Source organism: Rana temporaria, chromosome 6 (genome assembly GCF_905171775.1).
Source record: "Rana temporaria chromosome 6, aRanTem1.1, whole genome shotgun sequence".
Taxonomy (NCBI): Eukaryota; Metazoa; Chordata; class Amphibia; order Anura; family Ranidae; genus Rana; species Rana temporaria.
In genome coordinates, this window is record NC_053494.1 from 18,352,265 (window position 1) to 18,373,171 (window position 20,907).

General features: G+C 47.0%; 1 protein-coding gene across 1 annotated transcript in view; it reads left to right on the forward strand.

Moving 5' to 3' along the window:
- The window catches only part of RGS11 (regulator of G protein signaling 11), a 137,074-nt gene that overhangs the window by 25,869 nt on the left and 90,298 nt on the right, over nucleotides 1–20,907 (forward strand). Inside the window, exons 3-4 of the mRNA XM_040356370.1 lie at nucleotides 2,851–2,901; nucleotides 12,783–12,889. Of these exons, the coding sequence (XP_040212304.1) occupies nucleotides 2,851–2,901; nucleotides 12,783–12,889 (158 nt within the window). The remainder of the gene's footprint in view (nucleotides 1–2,850; nucleotides 2,902–12,782; nucleotides 12,890–20,907) is intronic.

A 20,907-nucleotide genomic window follows, 5' to 3' on the forward strand; every position in this document is an offset into this window, starting at 1 on the left:
TGTCTCCCCTCGGATCTACAGTGACTGTACTTCCAAGTGCAACTTCAGTGGAATTTCCAGTGCACTTTGCACTTGTAGGGCCAGATTCACAAACAATTACGGCGGCGTAACGTATCCCCTTTACGTTACTCCGCCGCAAGTTTTCGTCGTAAGTGCTTGCTTCACAAAGCACTTGCGTGTAAACTTGCGGCGGCGTAGCGTAAAGCCGTCCGGCGCAAGCCCGCCTAATTCTAATGGAGCGTGTACCATTTAAATAACGTTCTGCGCATGCTCCGTTAGGAAATTTCCCGCCGTGCTTTGCGCGAAATTACGGCGCCCTGACGTGTTTTTTGAATGGCGACGTGCGTCCTTTCGTATTCCCGGACGTCTTAGGCAAAAAAAAAACTAAAAAATGTGAAATTCGACGCGGGAAAGACGGCCATACTTTAACATGGCTGGTCTAAATCTAAGCCATGAAATAGCAGGCTTAAGTTTACGACGGGAAAAAACGACTAGCGACGACGTAAGAGAATGCGACGAACGCGCGTACCTTCGTGGATCGCCGTAAGCAGCTAATTTGCATACCCGACGCTGGAAAACGACGCAAACTCCACCCAGCGGTCGCCGAAGTATTGCATCCTAAGATCCGAAGGCGTACGAAGCTTCGTACGCCTGTCGGATCTTAGCCAAAAGCCGTCGTATCTTTGTTTGTGAATTACAAATAAAGATACGACGCGGCAAATTTGAAAGTACGCCGGAGTACTTTTTCTGTGAATCTGGCCCGTAGTTTGCACTTGTAGTGCAAAGTGGATTTGCCTTTCGTAAATAACCCCCCATCGTGTTTCACTACAATGGTACCCTGACTAATATGAACCGACAGACCACAGCTTATTTTGGAGACCGCCATCGTCTTCAGGAAGCAGCAGGTTGCCTTCATTTTCAGCGGCTGGAATAAGAAATCTTTTCGGTAGTATTTTATCCTCGGTACTGTTACCAGTGATATGATTAAAGCAGTTTCTATGTGGCGGTAGTGAGCGGTAATGAGATAATTGAACCCCAGGGTCCTCGTTGTACTTGTGGGACTTCATAATCTCCTCTGTATCCTTCCGAGCTCCTGCTCTTTTCTCTAAAGATAAAAATAAACCTGAAATACATCTGTGGAACTTTTCTTTTTTTACTCTAAATAATAAATTATCAGCTTGCATAAGGGGGACACAATGGCCAGGACTTTTTATGCGGAGTCACATTAAAAGTTGAAATTCCAACAGACATTTTTTGATGTGAACCTACCTATAGGTCAGTGGTCTCCAAACTGGGGTCCTTTGCTGGTCTTAATCCAGCTCCCAAAGCATTTTACTTCCCACTGACACCAACAATGAGGCACTATTATTTCATCAAAAATGGGGCATACAGTAATCCCTGCTACTGATATAATTGATGGAACACTATTCATCCTGATACCAACGACGGTGCACTGTTCCTCCCCTTAAAACCAAGGGTGTGGCACTTTATCTCCCACTAATACCAACAATGGAGCAACTATTCCTCTCACTGATACCAATGATGGGGCACTGTTCCTTCCAATTACACCAATTATGGGGTACTATTCCTCCCACTAATACCAATGATTCCTCCCAATGACATTAACTATGGGGCACTATTCCTCCCCCTAATACCAAGGATGGGGCACTACTCCTTCCACTGATACTAACAATGGGACTCTATTTCTCCCACTACTACCAATGATGGGGCAGATGGGGCACTACTCCTCCCACTGATACTAACAATGGGGCACTATTCCTCCCCCTAATACCAAGGATGGGGCATTACTCCTCCCACTGATACTAACGATGGGACTCTATTACTCCCACTACTACCAATGATGGGGCAGATGGGGCACTACTCCTCCCACTAATACTAACAATTGGACTCTATTCCTCCCACTACTACCAATGATGGGGCATAATTCCTCCCCTTGACACTAATGATGGGGCATTATGCTTCTGCTGTCAACGGGTGCTATGTAAACTTTTTATTCCTACTGGCCACTAAGCCTGAGGCACTGTTTGCTACCACTTTACTACCATTGGCCACAGTCGGGGCCCCCTAAAGTCTGAAGGACTGACGCTTTGCTTAGAAAGTCTGTGACACCTTTGTGTGTCTTAAAAGGGTCCTATCCGCACCCGAGCCCAGGCCCATGGTCACGCCCCCAGACTGGGGAGCCCCCGAAGGCCACAACAGCCTAACACTCCATCTCCAGCTTCCACCCGAACAACTCCTCCCCCAGCCGTGTTGACCCTGAGTATTTGAGGAGGCCTGCCCCCTGCCAATCCAAGTTGGGGATTGGTCAGGGTTCGCAGAATGCTCCAGACAGCTCCACCTTACCTCTCCTCTTTTTCCAGACGATTCTAGCATGCTCTGGAACTAAAGGGATGGAGGTCATAGTAATGCTGCCTGCGAGTCGTCCAGCTCTCCTTGGCTTTCTGACAACCCAGGAATCAAAACAGAGACAGGCTTGGCTGCCAGTCAAGCCTACAAGAATTCAAGAATTTGCCTGCACTGACAAAAACTCTCAATCCTAGCACTACTAGAGGGTGCTACACTTACATATAGGTTAAATAGAACAGGACCTAGTACAGAGCCTTGTAATACACCACTAGTTACTGGTTTCTGTTCTGAGTGAACCCCATTTACAACTACACTCGTATTTATCCTTTAGCCAACTGCATTTCCACTGAACCACCCACAGGGTTAAGTCCCTAAAACTTTTGTATTAGATATTTTTAAGATTACATTTACTGTTGGAAGTTAGCATTTCTTGCATATCATCCTGTTCTAAAATTGCTGATAATTCTCTGTGTATTAATCTAGGTAACGACGTGGTAGAATGGCTCATACAAAAACTTTCCATCAATGAGGAAGGTGAGTCCCCTCTACATTCCATTATTTTGTGAACTGTTTGTGTTATTGGATATTTAAAGGAATTTTGTACAGTGTTCAATAAATTGCCAAACCATATTTGAACCATGTAAAAGAAAATGCATGCTGTCCCTCACTGCAGCTGAAATTTGGTTGTGGTTTATCAAATTATCTTTGTGAGAAACATCACCGTCCTACAAGATTCCGCTGGGCTGTATATTGCCTACAGAGCTTGGTCACCGTCCAACCTATGATTGGGCAGTGTTACGCCTCATACACACGATCGGACTTACAACTGACTTTTGCGTGGATTTTGCTCCGAATGGGCGTGGCCGTAAACTTGGTATGCATACACACGGCACCAAACACGAACATTTCAACGTTCATGTTTGTTGGCTGAAAAAGTTCTGCCGTGTGTATGCATACCAAGTTCACGGACAATGCCCTTCGGAGCAAAATCCACGGAAAAGTCTGATGGAAGTCCGATCGTGTGTATGAGGCTTTATGTTCACTCTTCAGCATATGTGCATTCAAGAGAACCTGATTGGCCCTCCGGTGCCACCCCTCACAGTCTTTCATAATGTCTCGTAAATTGGAAGAATCTGTTGTTTTTCTGAAATGACGTTGGCTTCTCCAACATTTCCCTCCCTCCTTAAACTCATAGGCCCAGATTCTCAAAGACTTACGACGGCGTATCCCCAGATACGCCGTCGTAAGTCCGAATGCCCGCCGTCGTATCTATGCGCCTGATTCATAGAATCAGTTGCGCATAGATTTGGCCAAGATACGAGCGGCGTAAGTCTCCTACGCCGTAGTTTCTTGGGATGCATATTTCCGCTGGCCGCTAGGTAGCGCTTCTGTTGATTTCCGCGTTGAATATGTAAATGAGCAAGATACGCCGATTCACGAATGTACGTACGCCCGTCGCAATTAGTTACGCCGTTTACGTAAGACATACGCTGGCGTAAAGATAAAGCAGGTCTCTAGGTGGCGCAGCCCATGCAAGGTATGGACGTCGGAACAAGCGTATCTTTTTACGTCGTTTACGTAAGTCGTACGTGAATGGGGCTGTGCGTAGGTTACGTTCACGTCACAGGCATTGAGCCGGCGTATCTTTGGGCGTAAATACGACGTGATACTGAGCATGCGCGCGCATGCGCCGTTCGTTCGGCCATGCATCTACATGGGGTCACGCTTAATTTAAATACAACACGCCCACGACCTGCCTACTTTGAATTACGCGCGCTTACGCCGGCCGATTTACGATACGCCACCGTAACTTAGGATGCAAGTGCTTTGTGAATACAGCACTTGCCTCTCTAAGTAGCGGCGCCGTAGCGTAAATAAGATACGCTACGCCCGCACAACGTAAAGCCGCCCTACGTGAATCTAGGCCATAAAGTCCGCCAATATAGCCTCCAATCAAGTACTATTATTATAGTACAAGGTGCTATAATGGCTGTAGCCTTTTTTTTACTTGTTTTGTAACGCTCTACCTAAATTATGAAAATTGCATATCAATAGCCAAATTCAGGGCCCATTCACACTATTGTGGGGTGATAATGCACACACCTCAATGTGTGTTATGGCAGCCCATTTATTTGCATATGAATGCTCATGTTATGTCAGCCCATTCATTAATTACACTATTCAAGTCTAAATGCTGATCATTTAAAATAGGCTGCCAATTACACCAAATTGCACAAATAAAGGTCCATGTACCGTTTTTTGGCAGTGTACCACACCACAGTACATGTTAAGCGCAGACCCCACACTGGCCCGTTGTTTGTCCCAGGTTCTATTGCCTCGTAAATGCACATAAGACAGGCTCATGATATTTTCTCAGTCTCTCCATACAGTAACCAAGCAGATAGTGCTTTTTTTTGTTGGTGTAAAAGAACTGGCATAGGGATTAGGGTGAGCCTTTGTATACCCAGAACTAATGAAAACTTTGGCTGAGGACACTATCCAGCTACACTGTGTCCCTGTATACATGGATGTCTCCTTCCAGAATCAGCCAGACCCTGTACTGTGAGCTTCCTGGCCAAATCCTCAGCAGACTTTGCTCCAAGCTGTTCCTGCAGCTTTCATAGTCAGTTCCCTCAGTTATCCCTGAGCTGGGATCCCACAGAACATCTTGTAGACTCCAATGGATCACCTTGGTGGGCAGACCGCCTCCCCAAGCTGGGTCACTCTCCAACAGGCAAAGTACCCTTAGGCCCCTTTCAGACGTGCGGACCGTATGTCCGCTTTTTCATCCATCCTTTTGCGGATGAAAAAGGGACATACATTGGTCCCTATGTGATTGCGGGTGTCAGCGGATAAACATCCGCTGACACCCGTAATCACCCGCCTCCGCAAAGATCCGATTTTGCGGACGGAAGAAAACCCTATTTTTTCTTCCGTCTGCGGATCGGATCGGATGAACACGGACACATGGTCCGTGTTCATCCGATCCCCCATTGGGGAGAGCGGAGAGAAGACACTGTGCAGGGACCGCCCTGTCAGCCGCCGGCTCAGCGGGGATATACGGAGGGAATCCCCGCTGAGCTTACGGACACACGGGGCGGATCATTACTGATCCGCCCCGTGTGAAAGGGCCCTAAGAGCCGGTTCACGCAGGGGCGACTCGTCAGGCGACTCAGCCACCTGACAAGTCGCGGTCCGCTCTGTTCAATGGAACCGTTCTAATAGGAGCGACTTAAGTGGCTCCGACTTAAAAAAGGGTTCTTGTACGACTTTGGGGTCGACTCAGGGCGACCTGCATTGACTTTATATTTGGGGGCGACTCGCCCCTGTGTGAACCGGCTCTTAAAGCGGGGGTTCACCCAAAAAAAAAAATGTAACATTAGATTCAGGCGAGTTGTTAGAATCACAATCGGGTGTTTTTTTTTTTTTAAATCGTTGCTGTACATACTGTTTTATAGATTCATGTTCACCGCGGCTTCCGGGTATGATCTGCGGGACTGGACGTTCCTAATTGATTGACATGCTTCCGACCGTCGCATACAGCGCATCATGAGTTGCCGAAAGAAGCCGGACTGCGAGTCGGCTCTATACTGCGCCTGCGCACCGACGTTCGGCTTCTTTCGGCGGTCGGAAGCCTGTCAATCAATTAGGAACGCCCAGTCCCGCAGATTATACCCGGAAGCCGCGGTGAACGTATATCTATAAAACGGTATGTACGGCAACGATTTAAAAGAAAAACACCCGATTGTGATTCTAACAACTCGCCTGAATCTAATGTTAAATTTTTTTTATTAGGGTGAACCCCCGCTTTAAGGGGAAAAAGCAGGAAGCGCCACCTGAGTATAGTATTAATTAGTAAAAACGATTTAATCACAAAGATACAAAGCACTCACAAGACGTCAGTTAAAAGTATGCTCGTTTGTTAGAATAATGTCCTTCCGTTCCCACATGGCATCTTTGTGCTCATGTCAGACCTAAAGGACACTATACTAACAGACGAGCGTACTTTTAACTGACATCTTTTGAGTGTTTTGTATCTTTGTGATTAAATCGTTTTTACTAATACTATACTCGGGGCCATCTTTAATATTGATTGGACCCTAGGCAAACATAGCCCCCCCCCCCAAGCCCCCACTCTGAGAGAATAAATCGCAGCTAGACTCAAAATCTGTTCACTGCAGAAAATCAGGCAGTGATTGGTTGCCAGAGATTACAGTGTATCATTACTGCTCACTGACAGGTTGCTAGAGGTTACAGCACACATAATGGCTCAGTGATTAGTTGCTAGAGATTACAGCACATCATTTCTGCTTGCTGATTGGTTTTTAGAGGTTACTGCACATTATTACTGATCACTTATTGGTTGCTAGAGGTTACTGCTCATTATTACTGCTCACTTATAGGTTGCTAGAGGTTACGGCACATCCTTATCACTCACTGATTGGTTTCTAGAGGTTATTGCACATTATTACTGCTCACTTCTTGGTTGCTAGAGGTTACTGCACATTATTACTGCTCACTGCTTGGTTGCTAGAGGTTACTGCACATCATTACCGCTCACCAATTGGTTGCTAGAGGTTACTGCACATCATTGCTACAAACTGATTGGTTGCTAGAGGTTACTTCAAATTATTGCTGCTCACTACTTGCTTGCTAGAAATGACAGCAGATCATTACTGTTCACTGATTTGTTGCTGAAGGTTACGGCACATCATTGCCACTCACTGGTGCTAGAGGTAACATCACATCATTACAGCTCACTGGTTGGTTGCTAGAGGTTACAGCACATCATTACAGTGCAGAGTTGAGGGGTGCGATGTGTACGGCGTGCAGGGTTGAAGGGTGCGCTATGTACAAAGTGCAGGGTTGAGGGGTGCGCTGTGTACGGATTGCAGTACTGAGGTATGTGCTGTGCACAGAGTGCAGGGTTGAGGGGTTGGCTGTGCCTGGAGTGCAGGGTTTAGGGGTGCGCTGTGCATGGAGTGCAGGGCTAAGGAGTGCACTGTGTACGGAGTGCAGGGCCGAGGGGTGCGCTGTGTACAAAGTGCAGGGCTAAGGAGTGCACTGTGCATGGAGTGCAGGGCCGAGGGGTGCGCTGTGTACAAAGTGCAGGGCTACAGAGTGCACTGTGCACGGAGTGCAGGGCTGAGGGGTGCGCTGTGTAAAAAGTGCAGGGCTAAGGAGTGCACGGTGCACAAAATGCAGGGCTGAGGGGTGTGCTGTGTACAAAGTGAAGGGCTGAGGGGTGCGCTGTGTAAAAAGTGCAGGGCTAAGGAGTGCACGGTGCACGAAATGCAGGGCTGAGGGGTGTGCTGTGTACAAAGTGCAGGGCTGAGGGGTGCGCTGTGTACAGAGTGCAGGGCTAAGTGGTGTGCTCAACCCTTGCTTCTCTTTGCAATGCAGCCACTAATGACGAAGGACATGTATTTGGAGCCTCTTGCACCTTCCAAACTAAGTCAGCAAAGGAAGCTCTTCTAAATGTATTGCCTTAGCCAAGCTCATGGTCCCAGCAGAAGCACAGGTGTTACTCTAACATTGAAACACGTTGTAGAAGTCCCAGAACAGATCGTCTTATTTCCCTGGGAGTCCTCAGGCCTGGAAGGAATTGGCTTTTCCTCTGCACTGTTTCCACAATCCCCCGACCTCCTGGGGCCCGCTGTCTTCATCCAACATCCTCTCTTAAACCTTTTTTTTTTTCTTCAGTATATTTTTTTTCCACTTTGCAAATTCCCTCTAGATATCTCTTTCATCTGCTAATGCCGAGGCAGAAAATTCATTTTCCGAGGTCTGTGTAATGCCAGAGCCTGAAATATTAACATTACATTTCTTAGGATGTTAGGAGACGCCGGGCTCATTTTTGAAGTGGAGCATTATGAAAATTTGATCTGGAGGCTCGAGATAAGTGAAAGCCGAATATTAGCCTGGTATTTTACGGGGGCCTCCTTCTATCGCGGTATCGGAAGGACTCATCTGAGCTACGTGTTGCGACAAATCAGATTTACTCTTTAAAGTGGAACTCTGGTCAAAATAAAAAAGGATATGATACAGTCTGATTACTAACCCAATAGTAGACATGTGTAGTATAAACTGAGGGCCAGATTCTCGTAGATCCGGCATTTGTCTGCGGCGGCGTAACGTATGTCATTTATGTTACGACAATGCCGCAAGTTTTACAGGCAAGTGCTTTATTCACAAAGCACTTGCCTGTAAAGTTGCGGCGGCGTAGCGTAAATCACCTGGCGCAAGCCCGCCTAATTCAAATTAGCCGGGTTGGGGGCGTGGAGCATTTAAATTAAGCGCGTTCCCACGTACGGCGCATGCGCCGTCCTGAAAATATCCCAGGGTGCATTGCTCCAAATGACGTCGCAAGGACGTCATTGGTTTCAACGTGAACGTAAATGGCGTCCAGCCCCATTCACGGACGACTTACGCAAACAACGTAAATTTTAAAATTTCGACGCGGGAACGACGGCCATACTTAACATTGGTTGCCCCTCATATAGCAGGGGCAACTTTACGCCACGCAAACCTAACGTAAACGTCGTAACTTCACTGCGTCGACCGGGCGTACGTTCGGGAATTTGTGTAACTAGCTAATTTGCATACTTGACGGGGAAAACGACAGAGGCGACACCTAGCGGCGAAAAAAAAAAATTGCATTCAAGATCCGACAGCGTAAGAGCCTTACGCCTGTCAGATCTAATGTATATCTATGCGTAACTGATTCTAAGAATCAGTCGCATAGATACGACGGCCCAGATTAGGACTTACGACGGCGTACATGGTGTTGCGCCGTCGTAAACCCTTTGTGAATCTGGGCCATAGTTTATTGATTTTCAAATTCCACATTTTTATACTGACTTGATATCTGTTGCACTGTTTTTTTTTTGCGCATTGTTCACTTGTTGTACTGCGACACAAAGACGGGAGGGAGCCTATCTGTCGGGCCAGATGTTATTTACAATTGTCACCCCTTCCCTTCAACTGTCCCTTTAATTATCCAAGGACAAGCATAATAAATCACGCAACTGGAAGTCCAAGCCAAGAAAAACCGTTATCTGTCAAAGCGGATATCTTGTTTAGACGCGTGTAGGTGACCGACCGTCTTTCCAAACACAATTATAGATGATTTGCTGTCGTAAGAACAGCTGAAAGAGAACGCCTTCCTTCCAGGCAATAGTACACCTAATCCATATTTTATTAGCAGAGATAGATATATATTTTTTAACAAAATGGACAACATCTTATTGACGCCGCTGACGGCACGTTAAACGTCTTTGTAAAAGAGACTGCTTGGGGCTACGGCCATCTTTCTTATGTGGGAAAACAAATATTGGCAGCTGATGTGTGCTTCATTACAGGATGGGCGACCTGATGTTATGATCGCTCTTTAATATTACATGAAAGCAATAATGCTCGGGAGACGTGTGTGAGACCATGTCATGTTTTTACTTTCTAATTTACTTTTTTATTGGAGGCAAATATGTAAGTGCTGAACTTCAGGCTAAATACAGAGGCCCAGATTCAGTAAGCAATTGCGCCTGCGTAACCATAGGTTACGCAGCGCAATTGCTGACTTGCGCCGGCGTAACGAGTTCTCCTGATTCAGAGAACTCGTTACGCCGACTGCAGCCTAAAATCTGCGTGGCATAAGGCTCTTATGCCACGCAGATTTTAGGTTGCATTCTAGCGATGACCGCTAGGGGGCGCTCCCATTGTGATCTGTGTATAGTATGCAAATTGCATACTAACACCGATTCACAACGTTACGCGAGCCCTGCGTACGCAAATTACGTAGTTTGCGTACGTCGGGTTTCGCGTAAGGTTACACATCCTAATAGCAGGCGCAGCCAATGCTATAGGATACCCGGCGTTCCCGCGTCGCAACGTTCGAAATTTACGTTGTTTGCGTAAGTGAATCGTGAATGGCGCTGGACGCCATTCACGTTCACTTTGAAGCAAATGACGTTCTTGCGACGTCATTTGCCGCAATGCACGTCGGGAAAGTTTCCCGACGGAGCATGCGCTGTACGCTCGGCGCGGGAGCGCGCCTAATTTAAATGATTCCCGCCCCTGGCCGGCGCGCCCTCGCAATTTACGGAGCTACTGTCTGTAAATCGAGGGCAGCGCAAATGATTTGCGGGGGCGTAGGGCAAAATTGTTGCCCTGTGCCTCCGCAAATAATGCGCAAGTCGTACCTGAATCCGGGCCTCGATGAAAGACATCTCAGGGAGCGGTGTTGCCTATCAATGGATTTGTACATCTACCCGTCCAGTCCTGAGATTTAAGCCTCGTACACACGCTCGGTTTACTCGGCAAGAACCAGCAAGTAAACTGCCGGCAGAGCTTTCTTGCCGAGTAAACCGAGCGTGTGTACGAGGCTTTCAGGTTTCTCAACAAGAAAACTGCCTAAAATCTCGACGAGAAAAATAGAGAACCTGCTCTCTATTTTCTCGTAGTGATTCTCGGCAGTGGGGTGGATTCAGGTAGGGGCGCGCAATGAAACGGCGGCGCAGCGTATCGTATTTACGCTACGACGCCGTAACATACAGGAGAAAGTGCTGTATTCACAAAGCACTTGCTCCGTAAGTTGCGGCGGCGTAGCGTAAAAGGGGCCGGCGTAAGCGTGCGTAATTCAAATGATCCGGTAGGGGCCGTGGATCATTTAAATTAGGCGCGTTCCCGCGCCGAACGTACTGCGCATGCGCCGTCCCTAAAATTTCCCGACGTGCATTGCGGTAAATGACGTCGCAAGGACGTCATTGGTTTCGACGTGAACGTAAATGGCATCCAGCGCCATTCACGGACGACTTACGCAAACGACGTAAATAATTAAAATTTCTAAGCGGGAACGACGTCCATACTTAACATTGGCTGCGCCTCCTAATAGCAGGAGCAGCCTTACGCCGAAAAAGCCTTAACGCAAACGATGTAAAAAACGAACGCCGGGCGCACGTACGTTTGTGAATCGGTGTATCTAGCAAATTAGCATATTCTACGCCGACAACAACGGAAGCGCCCCTTAGCGGCCAAAGTGATATTGCACACAATTCTACGCCGCCGCAATCAAGTTACGTCGGTGGAGGAAGCCTATTTTTTCAGGGTAACTGCCTTTGTGAATCGGCGTAACGAAACGCTGACGCAGATTTGAAATTACGGTGGCGTATCTGGAGATACGCCGCCGTAACAGGTACCTGAATCTACCCCAGTGTTTTCCTGCCGAGAAACCCGAGAGTGTGTATACTTACCTGTCGCCATGGAAACCCACGCATGCTCGAAATTACTTTGACGCATGCGCGGTAGCTTCCTAGGCCTAGGTAGGGTGCAGCAAGATGGCGGCGATGGCATTGAATGTGACGAGCGCATGCTTGTCTTACGCGATGACATCACTGCATTCTTGCCTTCCAAAAGAACCATGGTTCTTTTGAAAGGAGTGTCTGCACACTCAGGAGGCAAGAGATTCTTGCCAAGAATCTCGTTAGGGAAAACAACGTTTTTTTTCCTGACGAGATTCTGGCCCGTGTGTACAGGGCTTGTCACAGCGCTGTCTCGCAAGGCAGAAAACCTTCTGGTTTTCCTCTACTGCACTTAAGTAACACTTATGCCACGTACACACGGTCGGAATTTCCGACAACAAATGTTCGATGTGAGCTTGTTGTCGGAAAATCCGACCGTGTGTAGGCTCCATCGTTCATTTGCTGTCGCTTCCACCAACAAATGTTTGAGATCTGGTTCTCAATTTTTCCGGCAACAAAAGTTCCGGTCGCGTGTAGCCAATTCCGACGCACAAAAAGCAGAAGAGCCGCACTTGCCTATTGAACTTCATTTTTCTCGGCTCGCCGTACGTGTTGTACATGACCGCGTTCTTGACGTTCGGAATTTCCGACATGTGTGTACGCAAGACAAGTTTGAGCCAACATCCGTTGAAAAAAACGGTGGTTTTGTTGTCGGAATGTCCAATCGTGTGTACGTGGCATCAGGGTCCATTTAGCTATGACTAAGCGCTAAAGTTTAGTGTGAAACGCGTCAGCTTATACCTCGTTTGCTGTGGCATGTATCCTGTGTTTTTCATTTTTACAATAAAAGCAACAAGTTTTGGAGTGCGGCTGTCCAGAAATCCTCCCTTCATTTTGCATTGTCCATTTACACCAGGTGTGTTGGAACCCGGCGCAGTCCCAACACAGAGCAATGCAACCATCATTTTCTATCAAGCAGTACTTATTAAAGCAAACTTGTCACGAGAGCAATGCAGAGGCTGAGCTTTGGCGTTCTTGGTCCCGTCTCTGCAACAAGCATGTAGCAAGTGAAGTCAGGACTCCTAATCTGCATGCTTGTTTGGATAAAGTAACCCGTTCCTTTTAATTGATCCCACCAATGTTTATTATGCTATGAATATCCATTTTTCTGTTTCACAGAGTCTCTGCACCTCGGGAACTTGCTTGTGAAGTTTGGATACATCTACCCCCTGAAGGACCCCAGGAACCTCATTCTGAGAGCAGACGATTCCCCGTACAGGTTCCAGGTAATCTACAGAAGACTAATAGTCATTGGTGTGCGCAGCCTATTGCATTAGGGTGTGCACCCCGAAGCGCAAACATAATTGCATGTGTATATACAGCAGTGTTTCTCAACCTTTTTCCAGTCGGGGCACCCTTAAAAAGTATTTTCAGTCTTGAGGCACCCCAGTCCAAGGCTTGGTTCACATTATGGTGTGTCGCAGAACACGCGCAAAATCGCGCTCATTCCTGACACACAGAATAATGCTCTGCTCGTTAGAGGTACCATTAATTCTTAATGGTACACCCACACATTGGAAAATGTCGGGTGCTTTAGCTGCAGTGCAATTAAAAAAAAAAAAAGAAGGTTGGGGACTTGTTTCCCTGCATTTTTGTGGGTACAGAAGCCCATTAAAATGAATGGTCTGCCCTACATGCAGCTGCACAGATGTGAACCAAGGGCTTGTTAACATGTCAAAGGGGCGGTAAAACCACATGGTTGAGACGTTTTTACCACTCCCAACTTCTCTACCTTTAGCTGCAGAGGCAGCAGCTGGGGTGTTCACATGCTGTGGCTGCAACTGGAGGTATACCGAGGGTGAATGGGGGTGCACTGCAACTACCCCGCAACTGTGTGCATTGCACGGTTGCGGTGTAGTGATGCTGCATTTACGGGCTTAAAACAGGTAGTAAAGAGGCAACATAATGCCTCTTTACGGCCTGTCAAATGCCTCTGAAAAGCGATCTGTGCATGGATTGCTTTTCAGAGAAGCAGCAGTCCTTGCTATCAAACAAGCCCTACAAAATCCATTGTCATGGTACAGGAATGGGGGGGGGGGCAGGATTAAAAGTAACATACATACAGACTACAGACACAGGCTTACACATGCATACACATACATACCAGGGTTGCCAACTTTCAGTAAATTTACGAAGTTTGTAAAATCCGTACTTTTTTCATCTGTCCTTGAATGTCCATTGCGGACATGTAGGCTGCATGTCTGTAACGGACATTCATGGACAAATGCAAAAAGTATGGATTTTACAAACTCTTTGTAAATTTACTGAAAGTTGGCAAACCTGATACACACACGCACACAGACAGACAGTCACATGTGCACACACATACAGACAGACAGTCACATGTGCACACACATACAGACAGACAGTCACATGTGCACACACATACAGACAGACAGTCACATGTGCACACACATACAGACAGACAGTCACATGTGCACACACATACAGACAGACAGTCACATGTGCACACACATACAGACAGACAGTCACATGTGCACACACATACAGACAGACAGTCACATGTGCACACACACACATACACAGTCACATGTGCACACACACACATACACAGTCACATGTGCACACACACACATACACAGTCACATGTGCACACACACACATACACAGTCACATGTGCACACACACACATACACAGTCACATGTGCACACACACACACATACAGACAGACAGTCACATGTGCACACACACACATACACAGTCACATGTGCACACACACACATACAGACAGACAGTCACATGTGCACGCACACATACAGACAGACAGTCACATGTGCACACACACACATACACAGTCACATGTGCACACACACACATACAGACAGACAGTCACATGTGCACGCACACACACATACAGACAGTCACATGTGCACACACACATACAGACAGTCACATGTGCACACACACACGCACACACACATACAGACAGTCACATGTGCACACACACATACAGACAGTCACATGTGCACACACACACGCACACACACATACAGACAGTCACATGTGCACGCACACATACATACAGACAGTCACATGTGCACACACACATACAGACAGTCACATGTGCACACACACACGCACACACACATACAGACAGTCACATGTGCACGCACACATACATACAGACAGTCACATGTGCACACACAGAGACAGTCACATGTGCACACAGACACAGACAAATGTATAAAGCCATTTAAAAAAAAAATAATGTAGCTTCTAGCTCAGTACCTTTTCAGATTTCTCTTTAGCCGGGTACTGCACTCTAGGGGGAAGCAGAGAGCACAGCACACTCCTCTGCACTTCACTTTCATTTTTGAAGCCGACAGAGCTTCTCACAGTTCGGCAGGAGAGCTCATCTGACAGCCTTCTCTCCACTGACCCCCGCGGCACACCTGAAAACCTCTGACGGCACACCAGTGTGCCGCGGCACACTGGTTGAGAAAGGCTGATATACAGTATACTGATGGTGTTAGTAGGGCAGAGATTAATGTCAGTAGTTTTTATTTTTATTATATTTTTTGATTTTAGGAGCCCTATTAGGGAGGTTTGGTGAAATATCAGGGGTCTATTTCTATGCGTTAGTGCACGCTTAACACAGTATATTCCAGTGCATTGCTGCACGTTTAATGCAGCATTTTTCTGTGCATTAGTGCACGTTTAAAGCAGTATATTTCAGTGTGTTACTGCATGTTTAATGCAGTATATTTCTGTGCACGTTTAACGTGTATATTTCAGTGTGTTATGTGCCATTTAATGCTGTATTTTTCTGTGCGTTAGTGCACGTTTAACGCAGTATATTTTGGTGCAATCTTCACCACACAGGGTGATTAGGGTGTGCCCAGGCACACCTGGCACACCCTGTGCGCACGCCTATGCTAATAGTATAGTATATACTGCACATAGGAGTTCTTTAGAGCACCCATTCTCCACCAGGGTTCTGTGGGGTTTAGGGTTCCCAACAAGTGGTCTTTGGAAATGTTTATGTTGTACCAACGCGTTCTTTTACGTTCTGCCTCCTTCGCAAATCTGTATTAGTTTGCACGTTAACAATATGGAGTTCTACTTTCTCATCTCCTCCCGAGTCCTCAGAGGAAAACCTGCATTCTGACGCCCCTCGAGTAACGCTTGGCATTGACTAGTTACAAGAACAGCTGTATCACTTCCTCCCCTGAACTCCCCTGTGGACCACGATATTAATAGAATCCAGGGACATGGAGGATTAAAATAGTAGAAAGTTTACTTCCATTCCCGTAAAAACATAATTCAGAAATGTCTATGTGTGTCATATATGATAAATGGTGCGGCTAATGGACCAGTTGGGGGACTGTTTATAAAAGGCAGAAAGTAACTCTTGGACATTTTTGTCACAGGAAAATGTTGCTTCTATATACACTAGGGGCCATATTCTCAGAAGAGTTACGACGGTGTATCTCAGGAAACTCCGTCGTATCTCTGTTTTTTGACCCGCGTATCTATGCGAGTGTTTCCTAGAATCATTTTCGCATAGATACGCTGAAGATCCGACATGTGTAAGTCACTTACACTGTCGGATCTTAAATGTAACGCTAGGTGGCGTTTACGTTCAGGTCTCATTTGTTTATGCAAATGAGCCTGAAACGCCGATTCCCGAACAAAATCGCGTCGCGTAACCGTCGCTTACGTCGTTTGCGTAAGCGTAAGGTTACCCCTGCTATATGAGGGGTAGCCTTACGCCAGTCCGACGTATGCCATGTTAAGTATGGCGTCGGGTCCGCGTCGTCTTTTCCCGTCGGGTACGTCGTTTTACTAAGTCGTTCTTGAATACGACTTTACGTCAATTACGCACACGTCGGCGTCATTGACGTTTTCCGTCGAGAACTGGAGCATGCGCACTGGGCTATTTTTAGCCCGGCACATGCGCAGTTCGATCGGCACAGGGGCGCGCTTAATTTAAATATAAGCCGCCCCCTTTGAATTATGCAGGGATACGCCGGGCCTTCTACACTACGCCGCCGCAAACTACGGAGCAAGTGCTTGAGGAATACGGCACTTGCTCCAGTAAGTTGCGGCGGCGTAGTGTAAATAGCTTACGCTACTCCGCCGCGGATTCTACAAGAATCTGGCCCACTATTACCAAAAGTACTGGGACGCCTGCCTTTACACGCAAATTAAATGTAATGGCATCCCAGTCCTAGTCCGTAGGGTTCAATATTGAGTTGGCCCCGCCCTTTGCAGCTATAACAGTTTCAGCTCTTCTGGGAAGGCCGTCCACAAGGTTTAGGAGTGTGTCTATGGGAATGTTTGACCATTCTTCCAATAGAGTATTTGTGAGGTCAGGCACTGATGTTGCACAAGAAGGCCTGGCTCACAGTCTCCGCTCGAATTAATCCCAAAGGTGTTCTATCGGGTTGAGGTCAGGACTCTGTGCAGGCCAGTTAAGCTCCTCCACCCCAAACTCGCTCATCCATGTCTTTATGGACCTTGCTTTGTGCACTGGTGGGCAGTCATGTTGGAACAGGACGGGGTAATCCCAAAATATTCTCATAAAGTTGGGAGCATGAAATTGTCCAAAATGTCTTGGTATGCTGACGCCTTAAGGGTTCCCGTCACTGGAACTAAGGGACTATGCCCAACCCCTGAAAAACAACCCCACGCTATAATCCCCCCTAAGCCTATGATGTCCATCTGCATGCCTCACTGTGCCTCACTGTGTCCATGCCTCACTGTGCCCATGCCTCACTGTGCCCATGACTAGACTGACGTTTAACATGGGAGTCTATGGAGAGGGGTGCCCGGCTTTGATAAATCGGTTCTCCCCAGCCGTAGGTCCTCCAGCCAACAAACTTTGCACACTTGTAGAGGAGAAATGGGGCTACATGTGTGCCAACTTCCGTGTCCAGGGGACCTACGATCGGCCGGTACCAGGTCCCCAAATTCACCAGAGAAATTACCATTTAACATTGGAGTCTATGAAGGTTGGGGTCCAGGTGAGGTAAGGTGACCAGATTTTTAAAATGAAATCCGGGGACATATTTTTTCTTTACTAGTAATGGCGGCAATCAGCGACACTCTGCCCGTCGCGGCCCGCCTCACAGCCTCTCAAGTCTTACTCTTCAGGCCCCGGCTACTACTGGATGGGAAGCGGAGGAAGATCACTCCGCCAGGGAAGGCAAGGAGATAGGCAGGTGGCTGGCCAGGATTTGAGCCAAGGCAGGAGAACATGCGAGCGGAGCTGAATGGGCATGCGCCCGAAACTGAAGAAATATTCCCTCCGCTCCGACCAGCACATGATCATCAGAAAGGGGCACAGATAATAGGAAAAATACAACCCCCCCTATGCTAGTAGGCACGGCGGAGCGGGGGGGTGTAATTTAATTTTTTTTATTTTAATTCTGCACTGACTGTCTTTGAAATTGCCCCTGCCCCCTATTAAATCCAATCTGGGGACAAAACCAGGGACAGACTTGGTCCGGGGACAGTGTCCTCAATCAGGGGACTGTCCCCTGAAACTGGGGATGTCTGGTCACCCTAGTCCAGGGGACCTATGGCCGGCCAGTACCGGGTCCCCAAAGTTCGGGAGATCAGGTGCAAAAAGGTGACTCGAGTATAAGCCGAGGGGGGCATTTTCAGCACAAAATAATGTGCTGAAAAACTCGGCTTATACTCGAGTATATACGGTATTTGAAATGTGTATTTAGCTGTTTGCCTGGAGTTCAGCTTTAACGGTTATCTTAAACCATTCCTCATCCTGCTACTGTATTGATGACTCTTCCCGAGTTTAATTTCCTCGCCATCGCCTCAGTTCAACAATCAGCGTATATTGTGCCCCAGGGCTTCCTCCTCCACCAGATTCTCCCGAGAAAATTGTCAGATAATTGGAGTTTCCTATACCCCCAGGACCAGGGAGGCTGTAAATAGCTGGAATTAGAATAGATTCTGCTATGAAACAAATGATCTAAACTGAGAGAGAAAGTTCGAGCCACGTCACCTTCCCAAGCTTCTCATTACATGAAACTTTCTGTATGCCCTTCAGGTCATTGCTATAAATTTGTAGCTGCCTTACAAACTGCGTAACGAATGACATTAGGGAAGGACTAATGCCAAATACAAAAAAAAAAAAAAGCTGAAGTCAGAACATTCAATTTATTTTAAAGCAAAACTCCATGTTTGAACAAAAAAAAATGACCCAGGAGTAGTAAAGCAGCCTTTGCAGCTATACTTACATTCAATCCAGTGCTGCTGCCCACTCGTCCACTAGATGGCACTGGTGTTCCGAGTTCAATGATGACCAACGGCATTCAACCTACGTACTGTGAGATCAGGCTGTCATGAACACACCCTAGGGCCAGTGATGGCGAACCTTGGCACCCCAGATGTTTTGGAACTACATTTCCCACGATGCTCAACTATACTACAGAGTGCATGAGCATCATGGAATTTAGGGCCAGATTCACGTAGAATCGCGGCGGCGTAACTTATCCTAGATAAGTTACACCGCCGCAATTTTTCATCGCAAGTGCCTGATTCACCAAGCACTTGCGATGAAAACTACGCCCGCGGCCTCCGGCGCAAGGCGGGCTAATTCAAATGGGTATGTGCCATTTAAATTAGGCGCGCTCCCACGCCGGACCTACTGCACATGCTCCGTTTCCTAACTCCCGCCGTGCTTTGCGCGCCGTGACGTCATTTTTTTGAACGGCGACGCACGTTGCGTACTTCTGTATTCCCAGACGGCTTACGCAAACGACGTTAAATTTTGAATTTCGACGCGGGAACGACGGCCATACTTTAGACAGCAATACACTTGCTGACTAAAGTTAGGGCACCAAAAAAAAGACTAACTTTGCGACGGGAAACTTGACTACGGACGACGTAGCGAACGCGAAAAACCGTCGTGGATCGGCCGTAACTCCTAATTTGCATACCCGACGCTGGTTTACGACGCAAACTCCCCCCAGCGGCGGCCGCGGTACTGCATCCTAAGATCCGACAGTGTAAAACAATTACACCTGTCGGATCTTATGGCTATCTATGCGTAACTGGTTCTATGAATCAGTCGCATAGATAGAAACAGAGATACGACGGCGTATCAGGAGAAACGCCGTCGTATCCCTTTTGTGGATCTGGCCCTTAGTTCCTAAACATCTGGGTTGCCAAAATTCACCATCACATTACTGCTTCAGTCTTTCTAAAGAAGAAATCTCACTTCCATTTTTATCAGTTTGTTCCTGGGGGGGCGTCGGGGAAAATTACATGTAGTATTTTGTCCCATGATCCTATGTGCTGTCTAAAGCCTCGTACAAACGATTGGATTTTCCGATGGGGATTGTGTGATGGCAGGATGTTGTCGGATAATCCGACCGTTTGTACGCTCCATCGGACAATTGGGATAGCGTGCTTTAAAATTTTCCAACAACAAATTTGTGTTGTCGGATTATCCGATCATGTCACCCAAAAATCCAAAGTAAAAACACGCATACTCGGAAGCAATGCTAACCATAACACAACATTAGCAGAAGTTGCCCAAAGGGTGGCGCTAAAGAGCTGAAAAAACATGTAGTTTTGTGTTTGTTGGCCAACAATTCTTTGCCGTAAGTATGTAATACAAGTTTACGGCCAATGCCCTTCGGACAAAAGTCCAAGGCTTTGTCCGATGGAAATCCGATCGTGTGTCCGAGGCTTGAGGCTAAAGCCTCATACACACAATCGGACTTCCATCTGACTTTTCCGTGGATTTTGCTCTGAATGGGCGTTGGCCGTGAACTTGTTCTGCATACACACGGCAGGACCTTTTCAGCCAACTTTCACCAAATCACGTGTTTTTTTAACTCTTTACCGCCACCCTGTGGGCAACATCTGAAATTGTTGTCTGATCTTTAGCATTGGTTCTGAGCATGCGTGTTTTGTACTTTGGACTTGTGTACACACGATCGGATTATCCTCCATTGAACACTTGTTGTCGAAAAGTTTGAGAGCATTCACAGCGAACATTTGTCCGATGAAAAAGTGAAAACAATTGTCCGATAGAGTGTACAGACGGTCGGATTGTCCGATCAAACACGTCTGTCGGACTGTTTTTGTCAAAAAGTCTGATCGTGTGTCTGGGCCTTTACTTTTTTTTGGAGCTGTTATAGCTGCAAAGGGTGACTCAACTTAATATTGAACCCTACAGACTAAAGCCCTGTACACACGATCGGTCCATCCGATGAAAACGGTCTGATGGACCGTTTTCATCGGTTAAAC